At 40.4% G+C, this 27703-nt stretch overlaps 4 protein-coding genes and 1 non-coding gene across 6 annotated transcripts in view; 4 read left to right on the top strand and 1 right to left on the bottom strand.

The window, feature by feature from the left end:
- Nucleotides 1-3127: 3127 nt before the first annotated feature.
- zdhhc21 (zDHHC palmitoyltransferase 21) lies at nt 3128-9081 on the bottom strand. Its single transcript, XM_085451491.1, has 9 exons — nt 8882-9081; nt 8579-8644; nt 7768-7944; nt 7546-7644; nt 7301-7412; nt 6990-7128; nt 6543-6659; nt 5986-6029; nt 3128-5681 (listed from the first exon to the last, which is right to left on the bottom strand). Exons 3-9 carry the CDS (start codon nt 7919-7921, stop codon nt 5549-5551), a joined length of 798 nt encoding a protein of 265 aa, XP_085307617.1. The 5' UTR covers nt 7922-7944; nt 8579-8644; nt 8882-9081; the 3' UTR covers nt 3128-5548.
- Nucleotides 9082-9284: 203 nt separating this feature from the next.
- On the top strand, nt 9285-16282 carry plaa (phospholipase A2-activating protein). Its single transcript, XM_085451490.1, has 14 exons — nt 9285-9530; nt 9923-10116; nt 10232-10332; nt 10439-10559; nt 10849-11016; nt 11189-11324; nt 11528-11697; nt 11782-11933; nt 12018-12237; nt 12369-12434; nt 12517-12588; nt 15059-15163; nt 15317-15487; nt 15592-16282. The coding sequence occupies exons 1-14, from the start codon at nt 9382-9384 to the stop codon at nt 16158-16160; spliced, it is 2394 nt and encodes a 797-aa protein (XP_085307616.1). The 5' UTR covers nt 9285-9381; the 3' UTR covers nt 16161-16282.
- Nucleotides 16283-17324: 1042 nt separating this feature from the next.
- Nucleotides 17325-25329, top strand: haus6 (HAUS augmin-like complex, subunit 6). The gene is made up of 16 exons (XM_085451489.1): nt 17325-17792; nt 17944-18039; nt 18141-18219; nt 19022-19154; nt 19313-19457; nt 21183-21245; nt 21321-21381; nt 21560-21733; nt 22035-22222; nt 22616-22745; nt 22913-23015; nt 23107-23170; nt 23530-23674; nt 23812-23910; nt 24068-24203; nt 24302-25329. The coding sequence occupies exons 1-16, from the start codon at nt 17650-17652 to the stop codon at nt 25009-25011; spliced, it is 2469 nt and encodes an 822-aa protein (XP_085307615.1). The 5' UTR covers nt 17325-17649; the 3' UTR covers nt 25012-25329.
- On the top strand, nt 23228-23358 carry LOC146715069 (small Cajal body-specific RNA 8). Its single transcript, XR_014919476.1, has one exon.
- Nucleotides 25330-26671: 1342 nt separating the features above from the next.
- LOC146715067 (DENN domain-containing protein 4C-like) overlaps nt 26672-27703 on the top strand; it is a 38487-nt gene continuing 37455 nt past the window's right edge. For both annotated transcript variants that reach the window (XM_085451487.1, XM_085451486.1), the window contains exon 1: nt 26672-27022. The gene's annotated coding sequence lies outside the window, so the exon portion shown is untranslated. The remainder of the gene's footprint in view (nt 27023-27703) is intronic.

The following is a 27703-nucleotide window of genomic DNA, read 5'->3' as shown; positions in this document are numbered from 1 at the left end:
CCCATATGGATAGAATTATGAAAATGATCGTGTGCCTCATAATTAGCGTTCCAGTAATAAATTTCGGTGTTCCTTAGCGTTGACTTAATCCGAGTTTAGCCTGGGCAACATAGCAGCAGAACACGCCAAGCCACTAACTCTAATCCTAGACAGGTAAACAGCCTTATATGATAACTGTTCCAAGCACAGTTTATTTTTATGAAGCATGTGGCTAATTATTTCTTTTGTTCAGCCAGATGTCATAGACCATGAGACTAGCAGGTGGTCCCATATCTAATTAGTCCAGCTGACCAACTAGTAGCAGAGATTAGGAGCACATTTGACCCTGGCTGCTGCAGACTGGTCCGCTTAAATTAACATCCCAAAGCCCAAACTCACCAATTAAATTTAAGGCTTACTGAAACCAATGCGGCATTCTTGCGATAGTGCCGTTTATATGAAATGTAAAATACCTCTTGGCTTGACTTTTTAGTTTCTGTTGCAGTTTTCACATCATTAAAACACACAGGATGCTTCTTTTATTTTGAAATCTATTCCAAAATACCATAAAAAGTTTATATGAAGATCCAAGCACACTCAGGAAGCTGGACATATCTGAAAATCCTGGTGGGTGCTTTCTTAGAATTGGGATGATTATAATAGGTGAGCAAAATAAAGCGTATTGAGAAAATATTGCAAACAAGTATGCATGCTCAATTTCTTTAAAACCCAAATGTCATTAAGAATAAAAAAAAAGACACATGCACACACAGAGTCTCGATCTCATCTTTTAAATCCATCCACGATGACTAGTTGTTGGAGCTGTAGACAGCTGAAGGTCAAAACCATGATGGCTATGTGTGTGTGTGTGTGTGTGTGTGTGTGTGTGTGTGTGTGTGTGTGTGTGTGGTTCAGAGTATGCTAAAAGCATGTAACCATTTTGGACGGCACACACAGATTATGTTCACGGATCGTGCACACATTAGGCACGCTTCACTGAGACTTAAGAACTTTTCAGAACAATGACCGTTTGGCTGGAAACAATCGCTCGTATGGTAATTGTACACAGAGACGCAAACAGCAATTAAAGCAGCCAGGCAGCCTGACTTTAGTGTCGCAGTTGTAGGACACTCACTGAAAAACTGTGAAATAATGTCAAAAAAACATTTATGCTCCTGTTTAAAGTGGATGTCAGTGTGCGCACGGCAGGGACCGTGCTGCTCTACTGTTCATTCAGACACCGAGATCCATTAAATTCAAGTAAAACTACATGCTCAGCAACTTAGTGGGATTAGTTTTGTGATGTTTTGTTGCTGGTCTACAAGTTTTAATATTATACAGACTGAGGTCTAAAGCAGATTTTTTTTATTTTATCCAAAACTCACAATAAACTCAATACATACAATATAATAACGGTTGCATATTCACTGGATTCACCATCTCATCATATTTCAGATGTCTATGAGTTATTCTTAACTCATATTCTTAACACATTTTGTTTTGTTTTTGGGTCAAAGAGAAAAAAAAAAGGGAAAAAACAGAAGGAATATCCACTAATCACCTCATGATTCTACAAATATAAACCTCAAAGCTGGCTTCGGGGTTCAAAAATCAGCTTAACAAAAACGATCAGAGTTTAACTTTATTCGCATCAGCTCCATCTCGATCAGTGGCAACGTCAGAGTGCTGCTAACCCATTAATGCTGTTGACATTAGCCGCTTAGCAGTTATATATAATAATACTCAAAGGACATTTTCATAGTAAAAGTTACAAATAGAATCCTGAGAAAATGTATTTTATTTGTAATGGAGCATTTGTACAGTATGGTGTAGTGTAATCAATCTGACTGTTTATTCTAACACTTTCTATGTGTAGTTATTGCTCTTTCACTTGCACTGGGAAGTTATTGCAATGAATGCTGAATCACATCCATGATGTGAATCTCCTATTTGACCACATCTCACAGGTGCTCCATTGGATTGAGATATGGTGGCAGGGGATGCCATCTCACTATGGTACTGGTAGTACTAACCAATATCCAGGTTGACTGTGGTGCTAAATCTTCAATTCCCATTTGGTATAAATGGGCCTAAAGTAAAGCAAGCAAATATCCCCTTCACCATTACACCAACAACAAGAGCCTGAATGGTTGATGGATCCATGCTGTCAGGCTGTTTATGTCAAATTTGCATTATAAATTGAGACTCGTCAGACCGAGCAACATTTTCCAATCTTCTGTTGTCCAATTGTGTTGTGGATTGTGGGCTCAGTTCCTGCACTAGCCCATCTGCTAAAAGGTTCAGAGATGGTCTTCTGCATACCATGGTTGGAACAAGCGGTTATTTCAGTTACTCCTGCCTTCCTATCAGCTTGAAGTAATCTGGCCTCTTTGATCTCTGGTAAACAAAAAAATAAAAACCTCCTTTCCATCTCTTACAAGCAACGTTTTCCTTTGATAAATGCCATTTAGCCATCATGTGCTACACTAACTTCTCAACTAACTTTAATTCTAAAAAAAAAAAAGAGGCTTCAGATGAAGCAAAGATGTAGGTGAAAAAGCACAAAAAAAACAAATTACACAAATTTGTTCAGAATCAAATTTATTTGAATATGAATACCTATATACCTTTTATAATCACAATAGTACTTTTGTAACATAATAAATTGGCAACTTGTCATAGGCTTCCTAAACATAAAGAAACATATTTATGGAGTAACAAATTAACTTACAAAACATAACAGTTCCACTGTTTGAGGTCAGAATTAAACAAAATAAGGCCTGTAAACTCATTTCAAAAAACTGAAAATGAACAAGATGCATGGATTTAGAGATCTGGGGGTTCCAGATGGCAGCTGAGAGGGGAAAAAAGTAAACATATTAGAAATATTTAAACCTACAGCTTGCTGCAGGTTACGACTCAAAATAATTCATTTCAGCTATTCCAGTATAATCAACATGAGCTGTAGAGGCCAACATATTGTTAATCGATTACTTAACTAACTATTAGCTGACAATAAACACACACCAGTGTGTGCTGCAGAGGTTTACTGAAATAAGGACAGATGTTCAAGTCGTGTAATTACTGGTTCAGGAGTGATGACTGAAACCCATCCACTAGTTCATAAATTTCACACTACATGTCGGAATTTCACTAAAAGATGGCTTTACTGATACACAATGCTTATTGCTTCAAAAATGATAACAAAAAACAAAAAAGTGCCAATCATGCAAATTTATCTCCTCATTAAACCGACCCCAAAATAATAATAAAAACACACACAGACACCCAGGAACCTGAATATGCATTATAAAAAAATCACAGAGTCATCAATAATACACATTCATGCAAATGCAAACAACCTGAACACATCATAAATATGAAAAAAGACTTCCTTTCATAAGTACCACGATTGCAATAAAACGAGACTGTGTGCGAATGTGAAATTCAGTGCATAATATTGAACCGCTACCTTCAGAAATTTGGTGAAACATGCACTTACTGTATGCTTGATGACTATTGCAACATTTCCCCAGGTCTTTGGCTTGTAGACAGCCATACAACGATGATTATGGACTGTGACAGTAAATAACAATGAAATAAAGTAGACAGGCACTTACAACTACTTGGATATTGTACTATTTCCCAACACGTGACAAGCTTTGTTTACATACAGGTTTAGCTAAGAGATTGCCAAGTATTGAAGACAACCACGCAATGCTAGTACTATCATTACCTTAAGTATCTCATTAATGAAGTCAATAAAATCTCTAAACAGTTCCACGCACTTACAGTAAAACCACCACAAATAAGTTGCCAATGTCTTGTCAAGGGTTAACTAGCTGTAAGTCACCACAAGTAGGCTAATCTGCCAGTTTTGCTGACAGCATTAACAAAGTTTGCGTGTTCAGATCCATTTAAGACCTACAGCAGCAGCAGCAAAAATATGGTAAATATCAATTAGAAATTATATTGTCAACAGTCTAAATTTTAAAAAAAAATTGGTCAAGTTGTTTTTGCTAACAGATTGTACTGTACATACATTTTAGCTAAACAGACTGACTTAAAGGAAAAGGCAAACATTTGGGGGAAAATCATGGTGTAAACAAAACTGATATCACTTCTACATCCTTCAGGTACTATGAGGCTATAAGCAAGCCATGTAACTTAGTTAAACTAGCCAGTAGCTACCTAGTTTAGCTTAGCATTATGCTAAACTAGCCAGTAGCTACCTGGTTTAGCTTAGCGTTAAGCAAAACTAGCCAGTAGCTGTGATCTTAAAGCTACCTAGCTTTAAGACCATAAACTAAAATTAGCTTGTTAGCTTGGTGTTATCCAAGAAAATCTCACCAACTGCTAGGATTTATCTTACTGACTTAAAATATTTTTTTTAAGTATTTAAAAAAATGTTAGTTGTTTATGTTTACACAGTTTACATCATGCTAAGCTAAGCTAACTAGCTGCCAGCTATAGTTTCACATTTGCAAACATAAGTGGGGCATGAGGTTAAACTAGGCATTTAAGAAAGGCAGCTTGATTTAAGTTATCTTTGAAGGCAGAACATGACACCTAAATGCCTTCTAAAATAAAGTAATACAATGTTGTAATCAAGTCATTACATTAATTGGCCAAGGAATGTTATATTCTTGATTATGCAGCAATCTGACCACAACATACAACATTGATTGTATAAGCTCGTTTCTAATGTGGATTTTTGCCATAGGAAAGTGGGAATTAACTGCTCTCCATAACACAGGTTCATACCAGGCTGCCTATTTGTTATAAAAAGGACTACAAATTGTCATTCAAATTATCAACTTTGTTCTGCTTCATTCTTCGTAAATTAATGGTTCACAGAGTACTTCTTCATAGAACAATCCCAAATTTAAAAAAAACAACAACAAACCCCAAATGATTTACAAATCCTCAAATTATAAACAGCAAAAGAACATCGCTGATAATAGACAGATCCCTTTACAAAAAATTATAAATAAACAAACACAATACAAAAAAATAAAAAAAGCTTCCAAACTAGAAGTAGCTGGAAAACATCAAACAAACACACAAATTAAGAGGACCGCTAAAAGAAACAAGGCACAAACTTCTTACAAAAAAACGCCAGTCTAATAGACACACTAAAATAACCGTTGTTCCGTCTGTAGATGATTAAAGGTCAGTAGTCAAGGCTCTTTATTAAAGTAACCTGAGAGGGGGGGTTCCTTTGCCAGCTGCTTTCAGATGAAAACCTCCATCCTTCTTTTGCAATTAGCCAGAAAAAGTGGTTTCCAAATGCTTAAAGTAGCAGTCACAGTGAGTTAAAAACACAACATTTCCCATTACTCCCAAAGGTGTTTCTTGACCCTGTTTTCTGCCAGTCTGGGCCTTGTAGAGAAAGGCAAAGGGAAAAAAACAAAAAAAACTTGGCATATCCACTGAAAAACCAAGACTGCTGCCCAGCTCTCGTAGCACAAAAGAGGATGGTGAAGGCGAGCAGATGGATTCTTAGGTGTGTATACAGTGTTTCATCAGGGCAGCTCCTACCATCTGTGGAGGTGGGAGCGCTACTGGCCTACACGTGTGAGCGGAACTGGTGGCTGGCGTTAAGTGGCTGTCTGCTTCGGAGTGGGATGAGCCAAAGGAGTTTCCAGCGAGTGCCACAAACTTCAGCTAGCGCCCACTGCCAGGATCTCTTTGCGCCATATCTGATAAGAAAAAACAGGTAATTGTTCAAGTAAAAATCCTTTTTGTACCAAACTGTCTGCCAAAAAGTGAACGAGGATCATAGATTGCATATAAAAGAAGGAGAGTGACACTGCAAAAAATAAAAAATGAAAAATCCCCCACTGATCTGTCACTCCCGTTTTGAAACCACAAGTTCCCTTCTGCTTCGCCTTTGGTATGCTATGTAAATGGCTGGTCTCTACACATACGATAGATTTATCTCCCAAAAGATCGGCCTATTCCTCTGACGCAGCTATTCCTGCTATAAGAAGAAACGGAACTTACGTTTCATTTGAAAAGTGAGCCATTTTCTCGATGGTGGTCATATCCTGTAAGACAAGAAAAATGCAACATGAGTGACTCATTTTAAAACATTTCAGATAACATCTTTTCACAGACCTGCCAAACTATTTAATAAATGAAATGTTTATTCATGTCAGCAGAGGTATGGCAGATGAACATGTTGCTGTTGTGGTTTATAGTAATATGAACGCACTCATGTGCACACTTTCTCCCCTGATTCTTTCCTATCAATCGCTGCATTACTGGCATTGATTGTTTTATTTCTGTACACCATGTCATGTTGTTTTGTCTGAAGCTGCTACATCATTTTTCTTCTTTTTTGTCTTCAACTTGCTTTCAAGAGGACATGCAAGCTGAATAACGCTGTGAATGATGCATTTACTGATCCTACAAACTGATATTCAACACTTAGCTTGGAAATATTAGCCGCATTTAATTAGTTAAAGACATAATCGCATCAAGACGATGGCAGCAGGAAATGGGTGGAGAACTTAAACTGTCAGCTGAAACGAGAAAATAAGTCTTTACTCAGTACTCACTGAGAGGATGCCAGTCATCTGTGTGTAAAACAAAGAAGACATGCCTCCAAACATGACCACGCCCATTAGCGCAGAGATTCGCAGCAGAGCCAGTTCGTGACGTGTAGTGAACTTTTCCTGAGTGAAAGAGAACAGTGCCCTTTGTTGTGAAAACCTCTTATCATCTTAAAGTTCCATTTGCTGATTTTCCCACTGTCAAATATGAATGTTTATAGTTTTCCATTAGTGTAGCTAAATCTCATAATAAACATGGCCAAAGTTTCAAATAATGAGGTCAGAGTATGAACATCAATCGCTGTAGAAGAAAAGTCATTTTTTATACTCTTGGCTCTCTGTGATGTAGGTGTGGGCAGATATCCCTATGTTTAAAGTTACTCAGCAGAGAATAAAATTATGAAGCTGGAAATGAGTAGAGGCCAACTTTTAAAAACAATCCCATGGACCTACCTGGTCTAGTCCTGTCAGAGGCTGGAAGTAATAGTACTGACAGAAGTCCAGCACCAGCGTGAATAAGCTGAGGACCTGAGCATAGAAACACAGCTGCAGGAAGAGCCAGTGGTTGTCCTCTCCCACACAGTTATTAATCCTGCAAAGGAAATAAAGTGCATTTAGCAAGTGATCACATATTTCTTTATCACAGCAGTGGACACACATGGCATGCTATGATATGTTCAGTCATTAAATAAGCTTTCAAATCTCAGTAATTGAATAAACAAGAATGGATGGGAGCATGAGAGTAGGTGTTCGTGTATGATTACCAGGGACAGTGATGGTCCATCCTGCGCACACAGTGGCCACAGCGACTGCAGTGGTGCGACCGTTTAGGTCTCATTAAGTTGCACTTATTGCACAACTCCCAGTGCTCTCTCTCTGAAACACAAAGACAACAAACACTATGTAACAATCATCGATCCGAAGAGAGTTGATACTGCTAGTCGGTACCGGAGTAACAGACAAACTGGACATATACAAACAAGCGGTAAGCAGTGAGAAAAGCATTTACCAGCATGAGGTATGTGTGGGTCCGCAGGAAGACGGCCTGGATCTGCTGTGGAAGCTCTGAACAGTGCTGCTAGGCAGAGTCCTGATGCTATGTAGTAACCTAAAGAAATACAGTGTGTTTTAATTCCACTGATGAGGTGTGATCGGGCACATTCATTTCCAATTTCCAAAGAAACTCATTTTCAGTTTTTCACGTGTCAACACAAAAGGTAAGGAAACTCACAAACAACAATGGCCCAAGGAATGTGTCCCTCATTGTAGTGTGGAAACAGAACCAGTTTGGGAACAAAAAAGGTGTTGTAGAGCCAGATCCCAAATACCACACTGATGCACAGCCAGCCCATAGGGTCCACTACGAAGTGCAATCGAAGCTTCATGGCTGCTGGGAATTCTGGGAAACCTACAGTGTACCAAACGCGAACACACACACAAACTTAAGACACTGACAAACATGTTTTGCAGTTCTTTAGTTTGCAGATACTTGAAATGATATGTTTCAGGCAAAATACCCATCAGTGAGACCTGCATTTTGCCCTGCACATTATAATAGATCTATAACTTAACTACAGAAGGATTAAGGATACCTTTATAAGATTTGTACGTACAAGGACATATCAGATACTGTGTGGAAATGGTCGTGGAATGTGTCTTAAACAAAGGCCTAACCTCTGTGTAATACAAAGCAGATGCTTATCAACCAGGCACTTGATACCCTGAGCAATCTACCCCCCAAACCTTACACTGAATCTTATTATCAGCATTATCTAGTACAGTAACACTGCTAGAACACAGTACGAACAGCCCTCGTAACCACGTAACCACTACCAGAGCCTCGTTATTTGTAAAGCCTCGCCTGCTCCATCATTCATACTGCTGACAACATTCACAATCGTGATGGGCTGGGCTCTAAAACCCTGACTGTGTTAGCTAACATCTACGGGCCAACGCTGCTCTTTACTTCAGTCGCGTAAAAATGAACCAACGCGTTTATTGTCAAATATACATCTCGTGAGCTAAAATGAAAAGACACTTACTTTTTTGTCAGCGAACGAATCAGTGAGACTACTTCCTCATCGCCTCTGTGGGACCTGTTTTGCTACCTGCAATGAAAAAAAAAATCACATTTCCGATCTAAAAAAATAAAACCGGAACAAGCATTATTTGCATTTTTGTCCTGGGAAGCATCGAAATTGTTAATAAAGTTATTCTATTTCATATTACATAAAACGAAATAATGGAAAACTAAAAACAAACCAAGATACCGAAAATGTTAAATTACTCATTAAGGCAATGATTTGATTAAAGAAAATCACAAGTCATTTGCTAGCGAGACTTACGCGTTTATTAAGCTGTTCTAAGTCTACATAAAAGCTTGGTATTAGCATTAAACTCTCGTTTGACGCGATAGATAAAGCGAATATGATTTTTTTTTTAAACAGCGGCACTTTTTACGTTTGAGCTGTTATTTTTACACCAACATTCCTAGTTTCCTGCTCGGTCCGCGTAGTCGGCAGCTTGATATTGCTGATGTAGCAGGATGGTGGCGGCCTCGCTCTGCTGCCGCCCTCTGGTCAACTGTGGTCAATACATTTTGATAAAATATAATCGAAAATACAAACCTAAAATACAGTTGGAAAAACACTACTCTAATGTTAATGTTATAAACGTAAGACAATTTATATTCAACACAAATAATTAAACATTAGTTTGAAAGGTGCGCCACTCCTAATAATGACGTAATTCAACTTCCGCTAGCAATAGCGGCTGGTGTTTGTTGACAGCGACGCCGCATAGCTTAACAGTGCCACAGTAGTTTCATTGTGCTGTTGAAGCAAAAATGGCATCATTCAATTCGTACAAACTCAGGTGTTCAATCCCGGGCCACGAGATGGACGTCAGGGGACTCGCCGCTACTGTTTTTCCAGAGGGAGCGTTCGTGTCTGTGTCCAGAGACCGGACCGGAAGAGTCTGGGTACCAAACTCAAGGTAGCTAGCGCTAGCTTGCTGCTCAGAAACTGCTGCCTGGCTACGATTAATTTCAGGGTACAAGTCACTCTGCGCAAAGAGATTGACTTGTCCGGACAAGAAAAGTGTCAAGCCAAATCACGCCTTACTGAATATTTTACTATTTCTGATTTCATATGTATAAAAATGGTTAGTAGCTAAGTTAGCCAAAAAGCACAGTGCTAACGTTTGCTCAAATTAGCTTTGTCATTCATTCAGCTGCAACTGTTCTTTTACGAAACACGAAAGTGAAACAGATTCGGAGTGCTTATTTTTGTTAATTTGCCTATCCTTCTTACAGATTAAAGCCAAAGGGACCTAACTTCTTCCCTCAGTAATCATTGTTAACTTTCGTCTTGTTCTCCCTCTGACAGCTCAGACAAAGGCTTCACAGAGATGCACTCTATGTCTGGACACTCAAATTTTGTATCCTGTGTATGCATCATCGCACCCAGTGAAACATACCCTCGGGGACTTGTTGCTACAGGCGGGAACGATAATAATATTTGTGTTTTCTCACTGGATCGACCGCAGCCCCTCTTCACTCTCAAGGGTCACAAAAATACAGGTGAGTTGTGCTGTCCTCGCTGTTTGGATTTTTGTAGTAGTGAGGATTAACTGGTTGCTGTGTTACTCGTCACAGTGTTTCTGGTTCCTGGCTTTCTAACTTTAAACCTCCACAGTTTGCACTCTGTCGTCTGGGAAGTTTGGGACACTTTTGAGTGGTTCCTGGGACACTACAGCCAAAGTCTGGCTCAATGAGAAGTGCATGATGACCTTGCAGGTACGTGGTCCTCTACGCTTTTCAGCTTGCTTGGATGGTGATTAGTGTCTCCATTGTTTTGAAAAAATTGACAGAACATGTTTTGTGCTTGTTAATTTTGTTTCAGGGCCACACTGCAGCGGTGTGGGCAGTGGCTATTTTACCTGAACAAGGCCTTATGCTGTCGGGATCAGCAGATAAGACCATAAAGCTTTGGAAAGCAGGACGATGTGAGAAGACGTTTACAGGTGAGGATATGCAGGTGTATATTGGACATGGGTTTGTTTTTTTTTGTTTTGTTTTTTAATCTTTTTTGGCGGGGGGGGGGGGGGGGGTGCGTGTGTATACAAAAAGTAGACTGGCTGATGAGTAGCATGATTGGTTGTCTGTCTTTGATTACGTGGTTAATAATATAAACCAACAGTATTGTAGGATATGGGACAAAGCCATAACTTTGTCAAAGTAAAAATTTAAATTGGTAGCTGCATATTTTTTAGGGTTAAGTTATGGTTAAAAAAATATTCCCTTCCATTATAGGTCATGAGGACTGTGTGAGAGACCTGGCGGTGATCAGCAACACTGAGTTCTTCTCGTGTAGCAATGACACAAGTATCAGAAGGTGGCTGGTGACAGGCGAATGCGTACAGGTCTACTACAGCCACACCAACTTCATCTACAGCTTAGCTGTCTTCCCCAATAGCCAAGGTTTGTTGATTGTATCAATATTTAAAAACAAGGGATAGAACTGAGAGACTTGAAACCAGCAGTCAGTGATGCTCTTCTGTGGTTTATTCAGCCGGCTTCCATTTTCATACTCTGAGATGGTACCTACTTCCTACACCCTGCCCTCACCCTTTTTTTTTTTTTTTTCTCTTAGATTTTATAAGCACAGGGGAGGACCGGAGTCTGAGGATATGGAGGCAAGGAGAGTGCTCTCAGACCATCCGCCTGCCTGCTCAGTCTGTGTGGTGCTGCTGTATTTTACCTAATGGTGACATAGTAGTCGGAGCCAGGTAATAGAGCTGCTTTTGGCATGTTAATATGCAGTCAGGTCATAGTGATTTCCTTGATCATGTTACACCATAAATATTTAAAAGCCCATTAAAGACAGTGTTCGCTGTCCTCATTCGTCGCATCTCTCCTGCATTCAAACAAATGTTGAATGAAGCAGTAAGTAGTTCTGTGGCTAAACCAGAAGCTTCTCCTCTGCCCACAGCGATGGCATTATCCGCGTGTTTACGGAAGCTGAGGACCGCATGGCTAGTGCAGAAGACCTGCAGGCCTTTGAGGATGAACTTTCCAAAGCCACTATTGACCCCAAGACCGGGGATCTTGGTGACATCAAACTGGAGGATCTTCCTGGAAGAGAACACCTGAACGAGCCTGGTAATGCAGCAGTCTGCTATTTATTTTGTCATATAAAACGGTGAAGCTGTTCTCTGTGCATCAGGGTGGTTTTGTTTACAACAGGGAATCGCGATGGACAGACACGGTTGATCAAAGATGGACAGAAGGTGGAGGCATATCAGTGGAGCGTCAGTGATGGCCGCTGGATGAAAATTGGAGACGTGGTCGGAGGCTCAAACCAACAGACCTCCAAGAGTGTCATGTATGAAGGAAAGGTGAGGCTACAAGCTCAGAGTTAGTAAGCGGGACGTCGCATATGAGCTGTCATTAATGTCCCCCCCCCCCCCTCCCCCCATCAGGAGTATGATTACGTGTTCAGCATTGATGTGAATGAGGGAGGGCCATCCATGAAGCTGCCTTACAATGTGACAGACGACCCCTGGCTGACAGCGCACAACTTTCTGCAGAAGAATGACCTCAGCCCCATGTTCCTCGACCAGGTTGCCAATTTTATCATTGAGAACACCAAAGGGCACGTGGTGGGACCAGCCCAGCCCGCTGGTGGTGACCCCTTCACTGGTGAGGTCCAAAAGATGGATACTGCTGCTGGCTTCTTTGCTTTCTTTGCTGTACATTTAGATTAATTTCACTGGAACGATTAAGGGATCTTAGATTGAATGTATAATGTGTTTCGCCTCTTTATTTGACAGGAGGAGCTCGCTATATCCCTGGTTCTTCCAGTGATACTGCAGGATTTGGAGCTGATCCTTTTACAGGTATAGTTTGTTTACTCAGAGGTGTTCATAGTCTGAACTTGACCTGTAAGTGCAGTTTCACAGCTGTGTTTTTTCTTCACAGGCACTGGTCGCTACATCCCAGGATCAGGCCCAAACCCAGGTGCTCCTGTTGGTGTAGCGGATCCCTTCACAGGTAACTTGGTATCGAAAGGAGCAATTGGGACTTGTGAGATACAAATCCCAGTGGTACCTTTCTATGGAGTTATGAGGCCTTTCTCTCTCTCTCTCTCTTTTTTTTTTTTTTTTTTGCCTTTAACCAAATGGCTCCAGGACTGCACTAAATTATCGTTTTTTAAGTGTCCAAAACAGCAGTGTTTGTTGTTATAGTCACAGTAAAAATCTTTACTGGGAAAAAGATGGTGGAAGTCCTGAATGAAACTAGCTTTTCAACAAGCTCTAGCGTAAAGAAAAGGGAACTTTGCAGCTGCTCCCATCCACCACTGTTTATCTTACACAGTGAAAATCTACAGAAGTTAAAATAAAAGTGTGTTTAAGCAGATTAGCTGTTAACTTAATCTGATGTAATGTTTAAATTAAGCAGCTTACTGAAGGCTGTCATCAGCCGTCCTGCTTTCTGTCACAGCAGCTAGCACGCGGCAATCTAAAGTGTACCATTATTTCAAGGCTTTAGTAACATTATTTTGTACATTTAGATTCATATAAAAAGGTTGGCCATTGAATGAATATTGGCATTAATTATTAACATTTACACTAGGGCTGCTCAATTAACGAATTTTAATCACGATTACGATCTGGGCTTTCAACGATTATTAAAAATGACTGACTGATTATTAGCCCCTCCCTCGTGCTTTACTCTCGCGCTGCTCCATGTGGCAAATCCAGCGCACCGCTCTGCATTTCGAACACGCATCACAAAAATTAAGAGGACCCAAGGGAAGCTCGGAAAGCTAAGCAGAAGTTATTTGGAGAGGAGAGTGACTGCCATTGGTTGAAAAGAGAGGTAAAAAAAACTTCAGTGGTGTGGAAACATTGTGGGTTTGCGGAGTCAGACGTGGATCAAGTAGACATAGTGTGTAAACTTTGCTACAGTGTCATAGCTGCACCACAGAGCTACACTGCCAAGTTCACTAAACATAGATGTTTAAATTTTTCATTTATTTTTTATATTGCAAACATTTGCACTGTTATCAGTATTTGCACAGTATTTTATATTATTTTTTAAAGTCATTATTCAATACATTGTTATTGTTAACCCTTTAAATCCCTGTAGAACCATAACCGCGTAAGCTAGCGCAATAATTTGTTTTGCATATGAAACCAGAGGAGTTGTACTTACATCTTATGCCATCAGCTTGTCCTCGGTCACAGTTTCCTTCCACATATAACTTTGCAAAAATTGCATAAAAAGCGCTTGCAGGAACAAAAACATAATATTCCAGCTGTTCATAACACTTCCCACAATGATAAAGATGTCAATGCGAACTATCGCATGTCCGCCATTTCCTGTCCGAAACCGGAAGTGACGTCATTTTTGCGGAAAATGTAGTTTTTTACTTTTACCTTAAAAGCCTATACTGGTGTTTTTATAAGTCATGTTTGACTCTATACTTTTCTGAATAGTTTCTGGGATGCTTAGAACTCGAATTGCACTGCTGGAAATAGTTTATTTTGATGCACCTGCTGTTTTCTTTGCAAATTTGCATCATAGGATTGTTTTTTGTTTTTCCTGCAGTATATAAAAATTGCTATATCTCCAAAATAAATCTATGAAGACACTCAAAATAAATTTTCTGTGGTGGGAAACTATTTTTTTGCAACTTTTTTGTATTTAAAGTTTTGAGGGATAAACCTCTTAAATTTCCCCAAATAGAAATTAAAAAAAAAATAAAAAATATATATATATATATATATATATATATAACAAAAACGATTGTCAATTTTTTTTTGTAGTTTATTGCACTTTTTTGCAATTGATGTAATTACTATGGACTTAATGCATACATATTATTAAAATATGGGCTACAACAGTTGTATTGATGTATAGCAACTTGAAATGCTCCCAAAAATGGCACTACAGCATGTAAAATAAATAAATAAATAAATAAAAATATAAGCTCTGGCGGACTTGGTTCTATGGTAGGTCTTAAAGGGTTAAATAAATATCGTCAAATAATCGAGATCTCAATTTCAGTGAAAATAATCGTGATTATCATTTTTGCCATAATCGAGCAGCCCTAATTTACACCATCATAGCATTTATTTTCTGCAGTAGGAAACGTTGCATCAAAGCACAGAGCAGACCTCTGAGAATGCTGACATGCTCGCTTTTCTTCTTTGCAGCTGGCACATTCTTCTTTAAAGACTCACACACACTCATTCATTCACAAGCAATTTAAACACATACACGGGAACACACAGCATGCTTGCCTCATTCATGAGATGAGGCAATAGTGTCAAACTTTTTTTGTTTGCCTCCTGCTGATGTTAGAAAGTCTTCTAAGAAGTTAATGCTCTCTCTCTTTTTGCCTGAGTTTAGGTTGCATGTATAACTTATTAATAGTATACTTGTCATTGTTTTAGTTTTTTTTTTTTTTTTTTTTGCATTTAATATTATTTTTCCTTTCTGTCTCCCTGCTTTGCAGGAGGTGGTGCATACTCCTCAGCAGCCTTGAGACAAACAACCAACATCTACTTTCCTAAGACTGATGGTGTGACCTTTGAGCAAGCCAACAGCTCTCAGATCATTGGTAAGCATTTCAGTGTGATTTGTTAACTCTCGCTGAATAACTTGTGCTTTAAAGTGGGTGATATTTGGAGCCTTCATATATTTTAAGAATGTTTATTTTATTCTTGTCCATAACGTAGTGTAAGAAAATGTGTTTTCCACCTGTCCTTAACAGCTAAGTTGAAGGAGCTAAATGGAGGTGCCCCTCAGGAGCACAAGCTCTCTGAAGAAGTTCTGGAAAGCCTTGAGAGGCTTTTGTTGTCTGTGTGTGGACTCAACTCCTCTGAGCCTGCTCCGACCATCCAACAGATCAACCTGCTTTGGAAGGCTTCTCACTGGCCTGAAGGTAATAAAAAAGTATCCCATCCCAATTCATGTGTGTTTTAATGCTTTTTAGCTAATTTCTCTTCACTAATAAGACCCTCCCCAATCTTTCTTCATGTTTTGTAGATATTGTGTTTCCTGTCCTGGACATTATGAGGCTGGCAGTGCGCCACCCGCAGGTTAATGAGAGCCTTTGTGGAGAGGCAGAGGGTGTACAACTGTGCAACCACCTCCTGAACCTAATGAGGCCCGAGGGGCGTCCTGCCAACCAGATGCTGGCACTGCGGACTCTGTGTAATTGCTTCAGTGGCAGGCATGGCCGAGCCCTCCTCATGGCCCAGCGTGAAACGGTGCTATCACGTGCTGCTGACCTGGCCACCGTCTGCAATAAGAACATCCATATTGCCCTGGCCACTCTGGTGCTTAACTACGCTGGCTGTCTCCATCTCCAGCCTGACCTTGAGGCCAAGGCCCAGTGCCTATCTGTGGCCAGTAGAGCCCTGGAGACAGTACAAGACAAGGAGGCTGTATTTAGGCTGCTGGTAGCCTTGGGAACCACAGTGGCCTCAGATCAAACAGCCCAGGATCTGGCTCGCTCGTTGGGAGTCAGCTCTCAGATTTCCAAGTACTCATCAGTGTCTGATCCATCGAAGGTGGGAGAGTGTTGCCAGCTGCTTTTAAAAGAACTACAATGATATGAATGATTTAGACAAAAAAAGAGCACTTGTTTCTATTACTCTGTTCTACTTAACCAGTTGTGGTGGAGATCTAAATAATTGTATGTTCCACAATAAAAGAAGGACAAGTGAAAATTTGCCATACGCTGACTCTGTTTTTATTACTGCAACACCTCTCCAAAGCCTTTTGACTGATTTATTTTTTAAAGTATGTGGTTAACAGTGTATGACTGATTTACACTGTAGAAAACAGTTTGCTGTGTAAAGTTACATCTCGATTGATCCATTTTCTGCTTCTTATCTGAGTCTAAGCAGACATATCCAGGCCTCCCTGTCCGCGGTGTCTCAACTGACTCAAAAGCTGTGACAGATAATGTGACGTGATGTCATTGTGTCCAATAAAAGAGCAAAAGCATTTATTTGAAGCTAACAGGACTGAATAAAGTTACGCAACAAAAAGCCATGAAATGTCAATAGTGTTGTCACGTTTGCACTCAGGAGCACTTAAATATCTTATTTAAAAAAACAACAAAAGTTTTTTATATCAGGAAACACTGATGACCCAACCACATCCAGTGGGTGCCTTGCAACACACACAAAAGACCTGCCAGTCCTGCAACCAAATACTTCAGCTTTTTCCAGGTTAACATCAAGCTCTTCAAGCTGGAGAAATATGCTGGGTTTGCTGCAAGACCTCATCCTGTTTGAACAAGACAAACAGAACTAAGGGCAGAGTTAGGTGAAGCACTTGTGGATGTTATGATTGCTGGACTTTGACCTGTGTACAATCCTAATAACCCAAGCAACTATGGGTAAAATACGGGATTTCTAGTATACTTAAGCTATAAGCTGCTTTTTAGGTGGAAGACTTAGCTGGTAATATCACACGTGGTTTTCTAGAAACACTGTCTTCCCAGTGAAATCTAAACCAGTAATAGCTTAGGAAATTTTTAGAGCATAGTACAGCTGCTCTGGCCAAAGTCCAATAAAACTTTGTATCTGTCAGGGCTACGCCTTTATATGTCAAATTTACCTTCGACAAAAACTGCAAAAAATATAGTTACTTATAGTGAAAAATACAATAAGAAGAAGCACGTTAAAATAGTGAGGTTTTTTTGTTTTTTAAATTTCCAATGGGAATCCCGTGCGTCGCTACCTTCGCTAACCGGAAGTAATTTAAAACATCCGGGTAATCTTTAGAAAAATTGGCGGTTTGTGTCCTTGCGTTACCTTTTTTTGTTTTCCAGTTCTCAGTGGACTATGAAATGTGTGAAATGTATATTAACAAACGTCAACGTGGATTTAACGTCAGCGGCAGCCTCTCTTATAATGTAACTGTTTCCTGGCAGTGTTTGTTATTGTGAATGGGCCTTGTTGGCGTAAGTTAGCGAAGAGTAAACGTCGTTGCTAGCAGGGAGGCTAGCGGACTAGCGGTTTTCTGTTTGCCAGTCTGGAGCTTTGAATTCGCCTCCGGACACAATCACGGTGCTTCTTACTCCTCTGAATAATGGCCAATCCGGCACTATTGCAGAAGAAGAATGGACAGTATTTGTGGTTCTCTCTTCTTGGGCTGGGATTTCAACCGGACGTTGCAGTGTCGTCAATCGCTGGCAAAACCAATATTAATGCTAAACACATCATCATGGGGCCGTGAGTTTGCTTTTCATGTCTTTATGAATAATACTAGCTATTTCTTACTGTGCGAAATGTCGCTACTTTAACTTTGCCTTGAATGTACGTTGCCATTCACTCTCCCTGGAGCGTAAGCGTTTCCTGCTAAGTTTAGTTTTATGTCCCACAGGAACATGTTTGACAAACCCAACAAAGATGCTTTTTACATAGTGACCCATTTCCTGCTGGAGAAACTCAACCGGACACGGTTTTATGAGGCATATAGGTAAAGACAATTATAACCAGTCTTGTATGCTCAGGTAGATGATTCATTGTCTTCGCCAGTATTTGTTTTTAATCTCTTCTCATTTATCCTTGGGTTTTCAGGCACTGCTGGCCTGTTTTAAACCCAAAAGCAGACGCCGAGTTCCGCAAAGTTACCTGCGCTTGGCTGCGAGAAATCATGGTGAGAATCAAAAGAATAAAAGAAATTGTACGAAAGTTTAAGACTGAATTAAACAGACAGGGCACTTCTTTAAGATTTGCATTGTGCTACATTTATGTTAATCGTTGCAGACGAATAAGGCGTTTATTCAAGTGCATCTCCTTGAAGCAAAGTACAATGTTTTATTTCATTCATTGTTCCTGCATGATGGATGGGAATAAAACTCAAAGTAAAGAGCTATGAGATCCCTCTCTTATTCCCCCCTGATTTTAGAGTAAGCACAGGTATTTTCACTTGAGAAAAATGACTGTGTGTGTGTGAATAATATATCATTTGATTAGTATGTTGACCCATTTTCTTGAAGCTTTCATTACTCACTATGTTTGCTAGACACCTATTTTTGGCCAAATGGAGTTGCCTTGGTGTTTACAGACTCTGTGTGTGCTGTATGGATACGCAGATGTGCGGGATAGGGTCGCTTTTATTGATGTTGAAGATTCACATTAGCATTGTGAAGTCCACAAACTTCACACTGTGCTGTGCGAGAACAGTTGCAATTGGCACTTGCAGACACATCATTGGATGCTAATTCTGGGAGCGCTTGATTTGCTTTGCGTTCTATTGACAGAACATGCATTTTGAAAATTTCTAATGGGGAATTTCTTGAAAAGCCAAAGTTTTGTTCAAGATTACAATTTGATTAATTTTGTGGGTCGTATAGTAATCTATAATGAAACCTTTTTATTAGCAAAAACAGTTTGTATTTAGGTCGCTGACAGCCATCTGTTTTTTTTTTTTTTTGTTTTTTTTTGACGATGTGCAGGAAGAAACTGCAAATACTGGATCCAGAGTGGTGGCATCATTGTTTCTCTCGCCTGGAGGCCCCAAGTTTGTCAGCTTGATGCTTCATTTGGCCAAGCATGTCATGCTGCAGGAAATGAAGACCTTTGCTACAGGTAGGTCTTGTGTAGCCTCTCGAATCTACAATCCCTAAAGTTTAAAGTGACAGAATTAAACATGACTTCTGTTCTCCTATTAATCTCATCTGCCATGGACCTGGCTTGCAAAGATGCCAACCAAATGATGACGTGATCTTGAACATTATTGTTGTCAGATGGCAGCTGGGTACCTGAGGCGGCGGCAATGCCGGCTTCGACGTCGAACTTGGCAATTAAGAGGTTCAATCTGGTCCGTGCCAGATTTTTGAAAACTGCAGTGGAACAGGATCGTTTTCTCCATGAATACCAGAGACGGGCCCAGTAAGTGCACTTTTGGTTTAAGCAGCTTTACAGAGTTGTAAAGTATATATATTTTTTGAAATGTCACCAAACTAAGAAGTTTTAGCTTTTTACCAAAATAAAATAATCAGGACTTGTATATAATTAAGAAAGGAAAAAAATGTGTGACTTAATTTATTCAAGTCTATGGGTTTGTTTTTCAAATGCCAAAAAATATACATGCTGCCATTTTTATGCCCCGGTGGGTATTGAAGTGAAAGGGGTCGTGGAAGACCTAAAATATAACCTTTAACATAATGGTAAACACAATAAGACAGAACAAAATGACTACATCAGGTAATAATTGCTCAGAACAGAGTACAGTTAAAATAGTAACAAGTTAAACAGTTCAATTACTAAAACTTGCTGTGAAATACAATAAAGTGCTTACTAAGTAACTGCCTAACAAATAAATTCAGGTATTGTGGTGTGAGGATTCCTGTATCAGGCTTTGTTGAAGCAGAACAGAAGATGTTAGAGAAGTACAAGGTATCAAGAAAAATGTAATAAATGTTTACTTAGTATAATGATATAAATGTACAGAAAATAAACTTCCTGTCACTTTAAATTATTTAAATTAGTATTAAATTGCAAATTGTACTAAACTAGTAAAGTCAAATAAATCTTAGTACTCCGTTTCACTGCTCTATCCAAGGATGTTTTGTCATTTCCTTATTCTATTCACTGCAGTACTAAAATACAGCTGACATTTTTCCCACACTAATTTCCAAACCTAACGAGCTTGGAAAGAAAAGCAACTGGATTTCTTAAAGTTTCTTGAAGACGTTGCACCTTTCGCTGAAGAAGCTTCTTGGAGCTTCTTCAGCTCTAAGAACAAATGTTGGAGAGTAACAAAGCAAAAAATAAACACAGTGAGTGGATTGAAAGAGGAGTGAAAGAAGCGATCTATCCCCATTGTAAACGACCATCTTTGAACAGAGGTGGTGGATTACGACACCTAATTGTCTGCCATCTATAATCCAGTTTTGGGATCTCTTCTCGGATGCCTTAACGCCCACTCACATCCTGGGTAATTTGATCTCAGTAAATCACATGATAGGGTGGGGCAAGGTCTCACAATGGGAAACCCGAAACTTTGGCTGATTGTGACCCACACCCGTTTTCACACCTTTGCTCATATGATTAGGCAGATGATCAATACTGGCATCAACAACCCTCTTAGGGACACTGTGACTCTCAGGTGCTCTTAGAACAGAAGAAGCTTCTGGGATGAGAAGCCTTCAAGAACCTTAAAGAAGTCCAGACGCTTTTCTTTCCAAGCTCCTTAGATTACCATGACCTGTAAGACTGAGAACCTTCACAGACAAACCTGTAAGACACAGCATTTTACTTTTAGTCTTTGTTCATTGTGTTATTTCTATTATTTTACTTGCTTCCTCTATTCTTATGTGGGTATAAATTTATGGCTGATGCTATGTATTTGTTTGTGCTTCACTTCCCTTCTGTGTGAAAGATATTTTGTAAACGACAGGCTCACTTCCGCCGAGTGTCTCAGTAACCTGTGAATGGAGGCACAGTACATCACTTCAAATGATGTGTTTCAACTCTGCTTCCTGAGCTCTGATATAGCAATGTATCCGCTGTGACTACAGCTTTGTTATGCTGAAGGTTTGAATGTAGAAATGGAAGTTAGCTTCTGCTACTTTAAAGTTGTTTTAAGTCTCTTTTTGTTTCTCTCTTGTGAAGACTTTTGGTGAAGTCTATGAGGGACATCAAAGCAGAAGGTGTCAAGTATGATGAGCTGCTTAAGTATGTATAATTTCTCTCTCAATATGCCAGATTTAATTTAAGACCCATTGAAGTAATGGAGCTGTGTCCTTTCAGGCGCTACAGCAATGATTGCACTCAGGAGAAAGGAACTTCTACAGCTGAGAAGCTCAAAAAAGTACGTAATGTTAACTTTTCAAAACGCTGGAGAGTCTTTGTACTATTTATTTAAGGAGCAACTGTGATGTGACAGTCTGTTTTCTAAATGCATTCATGTTATTTTCAGATGAGTAGAGACTCGTGTGCCGAGGTGTCTGTTTTTCTAAGTGCTCACAGATGTTCTCTGTTATCCTAAGGTGCGCTCCCTGTGGTCGGCCATTGATGGAATGTTGTCGGCCATCAAAGAGGAGCAAAGTGCTGTGGAGAGTGTCCTGAAAGGAGACGTAGATCAATACACCCTTGATGGGACTGATCAAGTTCTTAAAATTCCCCGCTGTCTGCTGGAGAGAATTGAACAGCTCCCACATCAGGTGAGTGAGAAGAGATGGATGGACTCTGGTTATTGCTTAAATACAACAGGGAAACTTCTTTGAAATCTTGTCTGTGCTTTTTCTTTTTCCCTTAACTAAAACTATACACTGTATTTGTCCCTTATGATTGATGATGATTAGGCATTTCGTGAGCGCACACAAAGCTACTGTCTCGAAACACTCGAGACAGCAGCTACAGAAGATGTGGAACATCTTTCAGGGCTAATATTGGTAGATTTGAGTTTCATGTATACTTTTATTTATATAATTTTTTTACATTTATTTTTTATTTTAAATCCAGTTAAGTTCTGGGAATGTGTATGAAGCCAACCAGCTGAACCTCCTCTGTGTGATGGAGCTGATGACCCACGCGGCGCAGCTCTTAAAGGAGGAACGTTGTCGGGTCTCTCACGCCCCTGTGCCCCAGCTCAACCTGCAGGAGATGTCTTGCCAGATGGCCCGTACGCTGCAGGACCTCCACCTCATCAGGTACCCATTAAGCTGTACTCGCTTGATAGTGCACACTTCTACCTGAGCTGATTAATTCCCCTTTGTTCTTCTTCCTCCTGCTGTTCCCTTTAGGGGTCGTCATAGGGGGTCATCTACCTCCATGTCACCCTATCCCTAGCATCTTCTTCTGTCACACCAACCCTCTGCATGTCCTCCTTCACGACACCAATCTTCCCATTTTTCTCCTTCCTGGCAGCTCCATATTCAACCTGATATTTCCACTATTCCTCCTGTTGCACCCGCATTATCTGTAAATCCAAGTTTCTGGATGCTTGTCGTTTGGAAAATGCTGCGTTAATAGATTTGTGGTAATAACTGTTAACATTTCTTCTTTTAATAACTACAAATGTGTCCTTTAATCTCAACTCCCAGGCAGAAGATTTCTAAGGAAAAAATCCCTGAAGTCAGGAGTGCCATTCAGGATTTGGAGGCAGAGTGGGACAAGAAGTGGATGGACACTCTGAAAGAAACACCCCTAGTCTCTTTTCTGAATGAAGATCCTGTGAGTGGTTGCTTGATTTTTTTTTGTTTTTTTATTTTTATATATACATGCATCACACCACACAGGCACTTATTTTAAATTAAGTTATTGTACTGTGAAAAATGACACGAAGACATTCTATTGTTAATGTTGCTTGGAGCTTATGTGCCCGCCCACTTCCTCCTCAGGCTCTTGGCTTCCTCTCACCAATGGCTCCACTGTCTTTTGAGCCGGCGGCTGAAGCGAGTTATAAAAGCAGTGTGTTCTCCCAGTACCCTGCTAAACTTCTTGGTGAGCGGAATCGGATTATAATAAAGTTTTTATGAAGGTGTAACGTTTAAATTTTGTTTTTAATTAGCATTTATTTGTTTTCCCCCCTCAGAGGAGAAGCACTTGGAGAGAGGATCACAGGATGACGTCAAGATAAATTTTTCCAACCTTAAAAGGTAATATTATCAGGGATATTTGAACTTCATGACAGCATTATTCCTTTTGCTTTCTGCTGGGAGGCAGATACCTGGGCAGTCCTGAGCAGTGCTCTGCCTGTCACCAGTCCTCCCTAGAACATCCCTGCTCTCTGATGACCGCGGCGAATTGAGAGAAATCGCCACGGACAGATACGGAGCAGACACTTTATTTCTGTATAAATATGATGATAGAACAGCATGACGTGAATGAGCTTAACCTTGTTAACCTGGAGCATGTAGTGAAGTACCTACCTATACCACAAATTGATTACTTTTATATCAAAAGATGTGATGCGCAAATGTGTTTGGAATAATTAAGCACTTTCTTATCTAAACAGCACTTTACCGGTGACAGTCGAGAGGCCCGAAAGTCCTGTTGTCAAGACTGAAATGACACGAGCGAATACCTCTCTGGACTGGCTTTTTGACACGCCCCCATCTCCTCCTCCTCCTCAAGGAGCTGCACCACGATCATCACCTCAGGCAAGTGTCATATTTCACATTTTCTCTGTTTTCAAAGTTAGTTTCATATTTACTGAATTCTGTTCTTGAAACAATGGTACACTTGTTCCACTAATGTTTAAATAAATGAATACATAAAATCAATGTTTGTGCATCAGGTGAGTGTGAGGAAGATGACCCATACTGATTGGAAGGTGACTCCCTTGAGGACAAAGACTCAGATATTAAACATGGAATATGACAACCTTGCTGATCAGGTATTTTAAAGATTCTCAACTAAACTACTGAAATCTGTAGTAAATGCTGTATAACTGAGAATTTCATGAGGGTTCATACGTCTAAAAAGGGGCATAGCGATTGTTGAAAACAAGATTTTCTGATTCATTGTTGACATTTGTGTGCACGTGGTGTTAGTTTGCAGATGCTGTAACTACAGCCGCTCCTTCAGAGGGCAGGGTTAAAGGTTTGGAGCTGGAGGCTCTTCTCAGCAGTCTTCAAAGAGATCCCTTCTCTGCTCGTAAGCAGCTGCCACGTACCCCTGAAAGCTTGAGTAAGTGCTAAAATATAGGACCTGACATTCAAAAGCTTCCCTTAATGTGTTCCTTTACCTAATAAAATGGCTTTTGTCCTGGCTATTTCTTCCCAAAGTTATGGATGTCAAAAGCTCCTGGCGTAAGGCAGTCGAGGAAGACAAAGTGAAAAAAAATCAGCCTCCTGCTGAGTTTAATGACAGCATAATAGAGCAACTCACCCCGGTCAGTGAGCACCACGATGGGTCGCCAAGCTCAGAGTCCCCAGGTTCCGACACGACCACCCAGACTGTCCCATCGGCTGTCAGGAGCCACAGCAGCCCTCCAGTCTGCCAGCAGGGGGCCTTGCCCAAGTCCATTCTTGCATGGGACACCTTCATCACAGAGGCCCACGACAGCCCAGGTGGCACAGGCAGCAGTGTGGTCCACTTCAGCCTCGACCAAGAAACTCTGCCAGAAATTCCAGGGTGCGACAGTCTGCTCAGCCTCGATGACGAAGAGATGAAAAGCGAAGACGATGACGAGCAACTGATTCCCTTACTGAAGCTCGAAGTGAAGCAGCCACCGTTAAACTGCCATCAGCATGAAGCAAGAAATGACGGCTTTTTGATGGAGGGCACGAGGACGCCCGAGTGCCTTCTGTCAGATTACACGGTTTCTGGTTTGGACAGAGACTGGTCGGAGGAGCCAGCATCATCAAAGGAAGCCACAGATACGATTTTTTCACTCGATCTAGATGCACTGAAGACCCCTTCACCTCTAAAGAAGCAGGAGTACAGGCTTCCCGAGCTGATCACATTCTCCCCAATGGATGACATGAAGTGTTAGGAAGTGTCCAAGTGTCCAGTCTTCAGCCTCCTGTTTTGGTTTTTTTTTGTTTTTTTTAAGTAACAAATATGAGCATGTATATATTTTTTTGTTTGTTTGTTGTGTCTGTCTGTAAATCGAGATTTTTGACTAGAGTGTATTATGCCTCCCAGCAATTTACACTGCACCACTGGCTCAGTTTCTAACATGATGGAAATAAAGAATTCTCTCAAAGTGTTACTTCTCCAATAATCACTCGAAGAATTCCTTGTTTTAGTGATGTTTAAGTTTTTCCTGTTAATTGTGATGCATGGAAGGTATAAAATGAATTGATATGAAGCTACTAGTGTTTTGTTTTTCTTCGTTTTTGTTTTGTCTTTTTTTTTTTTAATAGGTGTGACTTGCAGCAATTTAAGATGGGGGCGTCAAATTAAACGTGAAGCAAAGCACTGGTAAAACCGAGAAAAGGGAAGTCGGCGTGTTACTCCTTCACAATAAAAAGTTCAGCGTATGGGCACAAACATTTGACTTGAGTGGTGCTGTGTAAAATACATGAAATCCTGAATGAAACGAATTTGCCTTCATTTCCCGCTAAGTTTTTTTCTCCCCTTCTATAAAGTGGGGAAGTCTATATAGAAATATGGGCATTTAGTCCCCTCCCAGCCAGATGTGCTGTTTGCAGTGGGAAGCTTAAGACTGGTAACTGGATCGAAATTACTAGAGGAATGAAACTTTTTCTTTTTCCCCCAGATGGATTTGTTTAATTTAATGAAATGAAAACAATTTAGAGACAAACTATAATCTGGGATTTAAAAAATTCTTTAAAAAGATATGGGTGGGTCATTACTCAGACTTGTTTTGCACCGAAGGGACAAGTGAGGTGAAACCATACAAACACCTAGATCCTCCCATTTGTATATATTGATTTACATATTAGTGTTGCATGACAATATATTTCGGCTGCATCTGGAATTTTATAGAAGTGAAGCTGGTTGGACTATATAGCTGGAATTTCAGACTCACTTTATATTGTGGGCCTACTTTGATCTTAAGTGGATCTTAAACTGCCCTTTCAGTCAGTGTAAAGACATTTACCTAAACATTTGATCCCTGAGATGTCATAATGTTATAAAAGAAGTCCAGTAACAGTACATCTCAGTTTCTTTACATGATAAATGAGTAAAATTTAACTGCCCAGACAGTCATGTATTTATAAAAACAACGTTTTTGTTAATTTACAGGTTTAACAAACGGGTTGTTTTTAATGTGGACCTATCATAATAAAAAACAGAAATTTCTGTTGTAGCTAGTAGAAAAACTGGAGCTTTTCTGTTATTCAATTGTTGATCTATTACATAACTACGTTAATGCGATATCAGTGGCAAATAAGGTGGAGTCTTTATCGATAAGAAAAGCTGCAAAACCCACGACAATGCAGCTAGCAGTTCAAAATCTATCACATTTTCCAAAGTCTTCCAGGGGGCCGGTTGGATTCTTTGCCCTCCACCTTATGTTCCCCCCCCCCCCCCCAATTGACAGAATATTAACTTATATAAAATACACACATGCAGCGTGAATTGCATCAAAAAGTTGAAAATCATTTCAAAGTCTTTTACTTTGAAAGGATTCACCAGAAGCGGCTCCTTGTTCGCGAGCGCGCTTGCTCGCGCTGTCAGTTGCAGCGGTGGTTTGTTAGCAGCGTTTCCTTTTCTCTGGGCGGTTCCAGTCTGAGAGAGAGAGAGCGAGAGGTTCAGAGGAAAGCTCTAACTCTTATCAGCCCAGACACAAACATGGCGCCTGCCTCCGCCGACAACTTCAGATGAAAGTGTGGCGAAGAAGTAACTAGCAAAGTACAAAGGAGTATTTCCGAGTGGCGTTTTCACCCTTCTTTTTAACTTGCCGTTCTGGTTTGACCAGTTTTTTTGTTTTTGCTTTGCACAAATAAGTCTGCGGGGTACTTCGAGGAGGTAAAACAAGCAAGTTGCCTACATGTCAACATTGTCTCTGTTTCTCACTGCGGTGTAAACAGCTGGTAAGTACTCGTGTTTTGTTCCGTGGAGATAACCGTTAGGGATCGCGGCATGTTGTGGAAATGAGAGGGAGTGGATGAAGTGCATTAGGTTAACTTTCGCTGTGTGTGAGTGCGCTCAGCCGCTGTAAATGCATTTTCCTGGTGTTGCGCTGCTGCACTTTCAGCGTGTTATCCAACCACGGAAAGAGAGAGAGAGAGCCACGTATGAGCGCTCGGGGTGATCATGGGAGGAAATTTCTTTTGTTATACCCACGACGAGGTGTATTTCCTGCATCAAAGTTGACCTACTTAAGGTTGGGATGCAACAGTTGGGAACATAACACCCCTCTCCTCCGCCGCCTTCTCTTGCTGCTCCTGCTCGCCTCTCCTCCCCGGGCCCTCCCTGTCGCCAGATAATCAGACTCAGCTCTCCTGGAGTCTGTCTACCCTTGCAGGTGTCTGCTCCCAGAAACAAACCCAACTTCCTGCGTGGGATCAAAATGTGTGTTGGGGTTTAAAGCTCAATTTTAGCAGGACCTTCTTGTCATGCAGTCAGCGCCGTGTTCGTGTAGAGGATCAACTGGTCTGACTTCTTTGTGAGTTTGCTTTTCATCCTTTTCCTAGCCGTGTATGATGTGGCACTATGCAGCGCCAAGGTGCTCACATATCTATGCCTCAGCACTTGACTGCTTGCCAGTCAGC

The sequence above is a fragment of the Copadichromis virginalis genome, linkage group LG3, assembly GCF_057382275.1.
Source record: "Copadichromis virginalis isolate Kocher_CV1m ecotype Utaka linkage group LG3, C_Virginalis_male_GT1.1, whole genome shotgun sequence".
NCBI classification, from domain to species: domain Eukaryota; kingdom Metazoa; phylum Chordata; class Actinopteri; order Cichliformes; family Cichlidae; genus Copadichromis; species Copadichromis virginalis.
This window is presented reverse-complemented; position numbering and strand designations above follow the sequence as displayed.